We start from the raw sequence: 10923 nt of genomic DNA, 5'->3' as shown, positions 1-10923 counted from the left end.
ACCCAAGTGTTGACCATCGCTCATCAAAAAAGTACATGCTTCAACCAGCATGAAAGTTTGTTCACCGATGATCTCGCCACTCAAATCTCGATGTCAAAAGCTGTAACACCCTAGATAGTCAAGATTGTTACACTATGTGTTTTAAAATAGTGTTAGACTCTCTAAACGAATTTCTTAGCCATAAATGTGTAACTAAACGTGATTTAACGGTTTAGGGTTAAAAAAATTTATCAAAAGGAATAACCATTTCATTAAAATGTTTCTGTTCATACATTGGATCCCAAAATAATGTTTCAAAGGCTAGTTATAATTCAAAAATTACAAACAGCCAACCTAAGCGGCAAAATAGGGTTTGACCCTAGTTCCTCTAAGAAACCCCGACCGTGGTGGTCGAGCAACCTCATATGTACACGTCGCCACCGAAGCTCTCCAACTCATGGCTGGTCCAGCTTCCCTTTCCTCTTACCTGCACCACATAGTACCCGTGAGCCAAGGTTCAGCAAGAAAACTTAAACATTCTCATAAGCAGTTAATAACATATTACACAATCATAATAAGCATGTCTAGCAATAATAACCTTACTCATGCATGCATTCTATTCAGATAAGTGACTACAATGTTACACCGGGGCCCGTTGCTGTAAATAATTGACTAATAAGTCATAGTGAGTCCCAATGCCCTAGTATATGGGACTATGGAGTCACCAAGGGGCCCATTGCTCTATCCTATGTATAACCAGCCTTGGAGTTGGCCCAACGTACCTAGCGCTTTAATTTTCCAACGACCATTGGGTCGGTCAAGCGTATGTCACACTCCTGATTAGGCCTAACCATATCAAGCAGTACTCAACGCTATTGATGTCCTTGACTTATAAGTCAATGCTTTCGACCAGCGCTCAATGCGCTACTGCCGCCCTTTACTTATAAGTCAATGCTTTTCAATCAGATAATGCAAATAAGCATACACCATTTAACAATTATCCAGATACAGAGCATTCAAGCATGCTTAATCAAACAATCATGCACATTAGCAGGGGCCCGAGCCCTAATCACAACTATATTTAACAACTATGCCAAGCTCTAATCACATACATCACGTATTGGGTGCAGTTTTCTTACCTTTGGTCTAAGCGCAAGCAAGCAAGCACGACTCCTGAGAACGATCCTCTCCCGAGCCCTAGCAGTAACCTATTCACAACCCAATAATAACATTCTCATTTCCATTTAATTCCATAAATTAACCCCAGGACTATTCCCGCGCTCTCGAGACCTCCAATTCCACCACACGAAGTGGTGAAACCGTCCCTCGAGCCCCTGGGCCTATGCCATAAAACTACAAAACCTAGGCCCTTGAAAATGGCCTGGTGCCGCGACACAGCCTAACAAGCGTCGTGGCACCCAGCCAGAGCCTCTTGTCCTGGACCACCCCAATGTCGCGACTCAGAAGAACAGCGTTGCGGCGCCCATGCACGAATTTAGAAAATCTAGGTTTTTCCACCATTTTCTCCGAGCCAAAACTCACAAAATCCCTTCCAAACGTGAACCAAGGCCAAAAATTGACTCCCAAACTAGTTTATCATACCTCAAACAACACAATAACACCTCAACCTCAACCAAATCCCTCTTAAAACTCAAAATCATCACTTTGAGCTTCAAAGCTCAAGAACACCCAAAACCAGTGAAAAAAATCAGTGAGTTAGAGGAAGAAAATCATTACCTCAACTGGAATTCCACCTCCTAGCTGCACCTAATCCAATCCTTGCCTCAAGAACATCAAGTCACTCCAAATCTCCACTTGGAGCCAAAGCACAAGAACAAGAGAGAGAGAATAACGAGAGAGAGGAAAAGAGTGAGCTGAGAGTGTTTCTGTTTCTCTTTGGTTCCACTAGGTTCTGAATTGGCTGAGTATATCATTCATCTAGGCAAGTAAATGACTAAAATACCCCTTACTCATTAGTTTACTCTCTAATGCCCTCAAGGGAAAATCCGTCATTGCCACATTTCCCGCTAATCTCAATTAACGCCTCATAATTCCTGTTACTTCTAATATCCTTAAATAATCACTAAATAATTCTCCATTACCAATAAATCCCGATAATGTACTAAATTACCAAAATACCCCCAGGCTCACCTCGAGCCGGGTATTTGACCCCGTTATGACTAAATCGCTAACTTGCTCCCTAGGATCGCCTCGTGCCGAATAACTCAAATATATCCACATAATAATGTGATCTAAATCATATAGCACACACACACACACATATATATATATTCAAATATGCCATCAACATGCCAAAATTACGAAAATGACATTTCTAATAAGAAACGGGCCCACATGCATGCTTAATACACCTAAACATGCAAATACAATCATATTATAATATAACTCACATGATTCATGTAATCATGCATATAATCACATAATAAATCAATTACCACCATCTTGACCCCCTAATCAAGGCACTAAGCCTTATTTAGGGAAATTAGGACGTTACAAAAATTGTCAAACGAAGGCACAAGCCAATCAATGTTTTCACAACGTGATTTTGACTATATTTTCCGACCGACTCTAACCACTTCAAGCCTAGAAGGTAATACCATTAGAGTGAGCTCTTCGAGTAGAAGAAAACCCAACCATCCTTTCCCCTACATTGTCGTCGTTCTTTAACAAGTTTATGGGTCTATTTGCCACTTTAGAAGTATTTTTTGGCAACACTATAGACCATTTGTGCTCAAGATTATACTAACACAACCTTTTTTTAGGGAGTCATTTTGGTATATGACAAGCATAATTTTCTCACCATTATTGGAGAATATGATTTGAAAGGGTTGATTTTGGTTTGGAATTATTATACTTCAAAAGTAACTTTTGAGTTATTTTTCTCTTTGGTTAAAAAAGAAAATTAACTACAATTCAATTAAAAAGCAATTAATCTAATGAGTTATAAAAAGTATTTTTCTTATTTTACATTAAAAAGTTACCATATAATATCCTAAATAAGCAAGTTTTTAGTCACTTTGATACAAGACTTCAAACGTGAAGACAATTTTAAAGCAACCAACTTAATGAGTTACCAAAAAAGTTCTTGTTTTTAAATAGCTTTCAAGTTAACCAAAAAGTATCTTTAACATCACATGATTAAATAAAGTTACCAAAAAGTAATCTAAAAACTAAATCATGTTTTAAAAGATAACAAATTGGTATCTTAAATAGTTCCTAAGACAACCAAAAGAAAATCAGATTTTTTTTTTTACTATTTTGCCAGCCTAAGTCATATTTTAAAAGTAACTAATTAGTATCTTAAATAATTATAAAAGTAACTAAAAGGTAGTCTCAGTATTTTTGTAATAATTTTTTAAAATGTCATTGTTTATGTAATTATTTTAATTTTGCCAAGCGGTGATATTTTTGTAAATAAAATATGTTTTAAGTGCACTAATGAAAAACTCCATAAATTAAATGTACCGGATAAGCCCCGTGTTTGACAATGATTGTCGTGGTGAGTTTCTATTTCTATTCAAGTCTAAGTAATTGCAATGAAAAATAAAAATAAAGTTTGGGATCAGAAACTGAAACTTCTGTTACAATTTAGAAACTATCTTTTTTTTTTATTTTTTTTTTAAACTATCTTAAATAAGTATAAAAAATGGTAACACAAAAACACCAATCATATGATAGTATAATTACACACAAATTTTTTTATATCCCCCAGCATTTTGTACAATTAAGGAAGGTAATTTTACTTTTTCCTCATACCAAATACAGTGAAGCAACATTCAGTTTTCAGGGCAATAACTGTCACAACAATCTAGTAGTTTAGATGCTTAGCTCATAAAAGCATCAACCCGCCAACCATTTCACTAGTACTGTGCACAAATTTCTTTATGCCTACAAAGCTGTCAATGATATGAAGCTTTGGAGCTTAGATCACACTATATCCTTTAAACTACCGTATGGAGGAGCATAATCATATTACATGGATAAACAAATGAGTCAATGCCAACACTGAATATCCATACAGATACAAATTCAGAGAAATACAACAGCAAATAAATAAACTACAATATCAAGCTTTTTAACACGGTTCCATGGAGGAACTTTAGGAAAGAGAAGAAGAAAATGTGTACCACACTGCAGCAAACTAGAGAGATATCACAACCTAACATATCTCCCCTTTGCCTCTTACATTTGTCGTCATTATCTTGAGAAGTCTTACTTGAAATGTTGGGCCCTTTTCTTGGGGACGATGTCAACATCTTAATTCTCACTTGATGTGCTGCTTCTAATGAGGGAACCACGGCGCTGACCTCCCACGATCACATCTTTCAATCGAGAAATGGGACCAAACACTCTGCCTGCCCTCTGCCAATAACAAAAAGATGCTTCCATTAATTTTAGTTTTTAAAAGGAAAAAAGAAAAAGAAAAGGAACACAATGGTACAACAAATAGACCAAAATATTAGAAGTGGTCCTAAGCAACTGTACTAAAAAATCAATGTCCCAACAATAGCTGAGCATTATTGACGAATTCCGTTTCTTCATTCTACATTGAGAAATGTACATTGATGAGATAGAGAACAACCAAAAAGGCACATATTACTTGTAACATAAACATTTATCGTGAATTAAAGATATATTTTTTAAAACTCATCATGCAAACTAACACTTATGCTTCAATAATCTGAACAAAGGCCTGAACTATTGCAGATTATCATAACATCGCCAAAATTTAAATCAGGTAATGTTTTCAACGTGAATATGAACATACCTCACCATTCAGATATACACATTGATTCAACACTTAATACTATCATGATTTTTCCTCAATTATCTCAAATCCACCATCTAATGATTAGTAATTACCCCAAAAACTAAACAATTACAACTTGGGGATACTAGAAACTGAGCAAATATTATTTTAATTTTAAAAAATCAAGGCAAAACACTCACGGCACAACTTCATCACAATGACAACGTACGGAACAGATAACCACTATGACTGGAAAGAGAATTACAAAAACTAACTATTAGAGTGATTCATCAGTTAATTTATACTAAATAATAAAGAAAAAACTTTGAAACCCACATTCTTCTCAATGTTTGACAGCAAACAAATGTCATTAAAGTATCATACATACATATATATATATATATCTAAAATAGCAGAAAAATCAAGCACATAGCATTACAAACATCTCAAACATGAACCAGTCCATAGAAATCAATTCCTTTACCACTTTTTTCATTATTAATTCCCCTATCATTGCTCTATCTACTGTAATTATAGATACCCTTGCAGATTATTATCACAAGAAAAAGGTCAGTATCATAATAACTTCATAAATGCATAAAAGTTAAATTAAAATCACAATAAAGAAAAAATATCTTAATTTAACTTCATATGTAAATAAAGTCATAAAACCTTATATCCCATTGTATCTTCACCAACAAAACAAAAGCTCCATGAAACCAATCAGCAAAATAAGCAACTATTCATGTTAACTTGCATTAGAAAGGAATAATAGCAATCAACAGACCTCGCTATTAAGGCTGAACTGCCACTTAAGTTGCAGAGCCTGCCATCTTTCTTGCTGCCAATGCTGCCCAAGAATTACAAGGCCCATAACAGCTGCTGCAACAAAGATAGACCAAAATGTATTTGCTTCTTTTGCTTGAGAATATAAAGAAGCAGCTCCTCTTTTCCACCAAGCTTCACATGGAAGTCCAGAACCATCATGTTTGTCATCATTGAAAGGATGAGTTAAGTCCCTAGCATCTAAGCTTTGTTCTGATGGTTCAACATATTCAGGAATAGCTGTCTCCTCGCCATATGGTGCTGAACCAACTAAATTTGTTTCAGTTTGGAAAGAACTATACTTGGCAGCACTATACACATCCTGCTCTTCAATTAGATTTAATCCTGGAATATTTGTGCCTTCTTCAAAATCCGTACCATGAAAGGGTAGCCTATTGCCCTTCTCATCAAAAAAGGGAATTCCTGGAAACTCATCTGTTATAGTCAATTCTTTAAAGGTCCAGTTTTCTTCATCCTTACCACTAGATCTGCCCTCTTCTTCAGCAGCCAATTCAGATACCACATCTTTATCACCATGTTCATCATAAACTGAGACATTATCAGATTCCAAGGGCAAATTCTCATGCTGACTTGGTGGAAAAACAAAATGCCCTGACATGAACAAAGCACGGGAAGTTTCAGCTTCCACTCCATATGTGCCCTTGTCATTATCTTTTGACTCGACTTCTTCCGGACCAGGGGCAGCAGCATATGTCGATGCTGTAAGTGAAACAACTTCCCATTCACTCCCACGAGAAGTGATCTCCTCTCCCTCCTCCTTGTCTGCCATCTTCCAGAACCTAAGGATTTTTCAGATAACCAAATTTAAACCAATAATTAAAAGAAAAAAAAATCTCTAGTATTTTTGCGTACGTGTGAGCTAAGACAATTGTAGTGCTCCCTTTCTCCACTAATAAAGTGCACCACTCTAATCAAATCACCAAAAAGATATGACAGCCACTCCAGAAGCAAATAAGCAAATTTTATTTCTTCAGGATCGCATAGATTTTTTGATAAAAGACTTCACCATACATTGACAAAACATTCTTCTCTGGAGTACAAATGGGGTCTAAATGTTTATTTCTAATTTCAAAAACATGATAGGAAGGAACCCAATAAAAATATTGATATCAAAAAAGAGAATCTCAAAGGAAAAAAAAATGCAATCATGATACCAAGCGACAGACTCTTATTAAAAGTATAATATCAACTCCAATAGCTATCAACAAAGAGAAAGAGAAAAACAACACTAAAAAATTCCAGACCAACATAACTTTCACGAGAAAAAATAATACAAACCCCCAGAAGTACCTTTACCCGCATATATAACTACAAAATCATATGGAATCGCAATAAAAAAAAACATAAGCTAATCCAACAAAAACCTGAGGAATAGAACAAAATCAAAACCACAATAACATCATAGACCGATTCAATTCAGACCAGCAGACAAAAATAAGAAAAACAGAGAGAATCGAATAGGATAAACGAATCAAAATAATTCACCAAGTCGAACGAGACTAGATCTAAATTGAGTCGATCGGATTAAGACTTCGAGAAGCGGACAACTTCTAAAATCGAAAAAGCTTTCTGAGAATTTTTCTTTACAAGTTGTAGATTGTACGGATATTCAATACAATAAAATTTTCATGATAGGGGTAACAAATATTATTATGGATGACGAAACTGGCGGTACCGGTAAAGATTAATTTCTGTTAGCAACGTTTGGATTAGTAACCGGCTATCGTAAGTTGCAGTTTGGGTTGGACAGTTTTACGTTTCTGCTTGTTAAATATGGACCGTCCATTAAGATGATCTCACGTAGATGAACGGTCCAGATTGATCGTGACATGTTTTTGTTGTTGTTGATATATGTATGGGTTACGGCCTACAGTGAACGGAAACAAAAGAAGTAGGAAGTATTGTTCTGGCTGTGGAGGCCAAATCGGAAAAACTGCTTGCTTTAGCGTGCGATTAGAGGTTAGAATTTAATGTGACGGGAGTGGGAAATCCTTTTGTTGCTACGTGAGTTTGAGTTCGCTATCTTCACGCCACGTGTACCTCACTATGGTGGACTTTGACAAGTTTGATTACTGAATTTCCCTGTACCAATATGTATTGTTGAATTTTTAAAAAACTATAGAAGCGGGTAGTCATGGGTTTTGAAAGATTGGACTATGCGCTTTGTTGTTTATATCCATATGTTAGGCTTACCCATCTTCATTTCTATGGTTTTCATTATTGAGTTTTGGTTGTTTCTTTGAACACTTGTAATGAAACCATGGTGATCATATACCACCGATTTCTATATATATACGAACCTATTTGGAATAATGATGATGAGGCTACGCATATTTGATGGATTCACCTGATCTTAATGATATTGACACAGCTTAATGTCACACTATGTGTTGAAGCTTTGTCCTGATGGCATAACATAAAATATGGTGACTTTAAGTTTTAAAAATCATCTTCTTCTTTATGGGAGGGGAGGGGAATGTTTGTTCTAATCTTAACTATTTTGTGCTACAAAAAAAATGTTACTATTTTGAATATAGGAAATATTAAAATTGGCTTGAAGTTGATTTTGTTAGTAAGAATGGAGATTATTAGAATCAAAATTAACATAAAATATATATAATATTAATGATATTACCTAGGTGAAAGAAAAGATGCGAAGAGATTACATAATTTGTATAAATAATCATAAGGATAGGAGGTAGACGATGAAGTTCTCAAGGTTTGAACAAAGTTCAAAATCTTTGTCTTAAAAATTATTTTCTCCATCATAAGAACACTTTAGGAATACTCTTTAGAAATGCTCTCCTAAAAATTTATGAAGTTTTCTCTCATACTCAGCATAGTGTTCTAAAGATGAGCATGTCATTACAAGTATGTTTCAAGTGAGCAAAATGGTCTAGAGTTTGAGATTACCAATTGATTTTCAAATTCTACCAACACATTGGGTGTTACCAATGATAAATTGAGTGTGTTATGAATTAAAGTGATGATTTGGGGATTACTTAGGGTGTTACAACGTTCAAGGCATCAAAAATATGTTTCGAAACTGAAACTGTCAAGTTACTAATTTGTAACCCCAAGTAACAACTTTGGTTACAAGCTGCCAAAATGTCTCAAATCTTCTCCCGTGCAATTTTGTAACATCCAAACACTTATTGGCTATTAAAATAACATCCCTAACAGCTATACAATATTACAGCACATGAAAATCAAATAAAAAAATATGTAACTTCTTTTACATATTGATTATGGTGATATTTTGGGAGTTACAAATCAGTAACCAGATTTGTAACTTCCCTTTGTATATTACCGATTGACAAAATGACATTTTGTTGCACCCTAATTTATTTGTCACAGTCATTTGATCAATATTATATTATTTATATAAAATAATATAACATGATGTTGGCAAGAAGATTAGGATGATAAACTTGAGAGAATAAAGAAAATGGATTTTTGTTTTCAAAACTAGGGTTTATATGGTGAGGTCGAGGAGGTAGTTTGAGGTTTGAGCGATCAAGATGCTTTGTGTCATGGGCTGACATTTTGACAGCGGAAATGCCCGTGCAGCACCTTGACTCCTCTGAGCCAAGGTCAGCCTTCTAACCATTCAAATAACAATGGGCACATTTTTCGCGCGACCGTGTGCCTCTGCACACTTCCGTCTCTCGAACAACTCCTGTTGAGTCATGCTCTCAAGCACCTATGACTGCAACCATGCATCAAGGCTATCTAGCCAAGACACTCATATTGTCCATAGGTTCTCACTATGGCAAGGAAAATCCCAACATCGATGCTCACCCAAACATTCGCAAGCCAAAGTAGCATGTATGGCCAAGAGCCAACACCAAGCTGACGTGCCAACATCTCTTATCATGCCTCATTCGATACTATCCGAATAGCTCACGTCACAGACCAAGGACTCCCATACGTCCATGGTCCAATCCTCAAGGCACCATGCCTTCACGCATGTTGGCAGGACCTCAAAGACTAGCTACTAGACTAGTAGCACACACTAGATGTAATGCCCCGGATTCCCTATTATGGTTTAATGGCTGGATTAGTAGGCCGGGAGGGCCATAACTATTTAATTATGCCATTAAATGTGTTTATGCATGTTTATGAGAATTGTATTATATTATGATGTTAAATGCGTGCATGTGAGTCCACATTGGTTTACAGGGGGTATTTTGGTAATTTGGCCCGTTGAGGGTATAATTGTATATTTTTTTGCGTGTTAATGATATATTGTGAGACCACATTATAATGTGGATTGGTTCGAGTATTTCGACATGAGACGATCTTTAAACATGATTTATCAGTTTGGTCATAACAGGTTTGAGCTCGGGGCTCGGGGTGAGTCTCGGGGTGATATTGATGGTTATAGCGTTACCGGGGATTTTAGGGTAACGAGATATGGATTATTGGTATTTGAGGATATTGAGATTAGCGGGAATTGGGAAGCGTTAATTATAATTAACGGGTTAAGCTAAAAGTACCAATTTTACCCCTAGAGTAGCTTGAAAGGCTTAGGATGACACAATGGTAATTTGGTCATTTTGGGGGTGGATATACTTGTTTTAAATGGCTGAAGGCTGTAGAATAAACAGATCAAAACAGAGGCACTCTCATCTTCCTTTCCCGTACACCATCCTCTTGGATTCAAGCTAGGGGAAACTTAAAGGCTGAGTTTGTGGCCTGGTTCAGCTTGTAAGGGAGGTTCAAAACAGATTCTAAGGTGAGTTTTGGCCATTTTGCACAGCTGATGCTCTGTTTTCGTTTAAGTTTTTAGTTCATGGTTTTCGATGTGGGGAGTGAGGATTAAAGGGAGTTTTTATGTTGTTTTGATTGGGGTTTGATGAGGGTGAGCTATGGGTGTTATTTGGGGGTTTACTTATGTGTTTGGAAGAGGTTTAGAGAGGGTTTGAAGGGCTGGTTTGAGAGGAAAGAGCTCAGGGGAAAAAACTGGTTCGTGTGGCCAACTTAGCCATTCTAGGCTGGGCGCCGCGGCGCAGCAAGGGAGCGCTGCGGCCCTTGGCGTCTGGCAGGTGGGGAGGCTCTCTGTTTGGGGGCGTGCCGCGGCGCAGCAGAGGGGGGCCGCGGCCCTTAAGGCCAATTTTGTTAAAATGTGGTTTTTAGCTTGGGGATTCAAACCATAGGCCTCGGGGTTGGACCTAGTACCCGGTTGGGTAGTATTTGATGTCTCGGGGGCTGGGATTTGGTTTGGGAACCCTCGATTATCATTTTTATTGATAAATTCTATAATTTGGTTATGACCAAGTGACCGTCAAGGGGTTTTAAAGGTTGATCGTTCTCAGGGGTCGTTC

At 36.8% G+C, this 10923-nt stretch overlaps 1 protein-coding gene across 1 annotated transcript; it reads right to left on the bottom strand.

The window, feature by feature from the left end:
- Positions 1–3937: 3937 nt before the first annotated feature.
- Positions 3938–7434, bottom strand: LOC133777779 (ATG8-interacting protein 2-like). Its single transcript, XM_062217515.1, has 3 exons — positions 7082–7434; positions 5538–6375; positions 3938–4362 (listed from the first exon to the last, which is right to left on the bottom strand). The coding sequence occupies exons 2-3, from the start codon at positions 6363–6365 to the stop codon at positions 4258–4260; spliced, it is 933 nt and encodes a 310-aa protein (XP_062073499.1). The 5' UTR covers positions 6366–6375; positions 7082–7434; the 3' UTR covers positions 3938–4257.
- Between the last annotated feature and the right edge of the window lie 3489 nt (positions 7435–10923).

This window comes from Humulus lupulus, chromosome 5 (assembly GCF_963169125.1).
Source record: "Humulus lupulus chromosome 5, drHumLupu1.1, whole genome shotgun sequence".
Taxonomy (NCBI): domain Eukaryota; kingdom Viridiplantae; phylum Streptophyta; class Magnoliopsida; order Rosales; family Cannabaceae; genus Humulus; species Humulus lupulus.
This window is presented reverse-complemented; position numbering and strand designations above follow the sequence as displayed.

Bases quoted from the DNA above. Each gene is read 5' to 3' on its own strand.
- LOC133777779 (XM_062217515.1), bottom strand. From the start codon at position 6,365: ATGGCAGACAAGGAGGAGGGAGAGGAGATCACTTCTCGTGGGAGTGAA. The intron at 4,363-5,537 runs GTCTGTTGATTG...TGTTATTGGCAG, and splicing joins AGTTCAGCCTTAATAGCGAG to AGGGCAGGCAGAGTGTTTGG.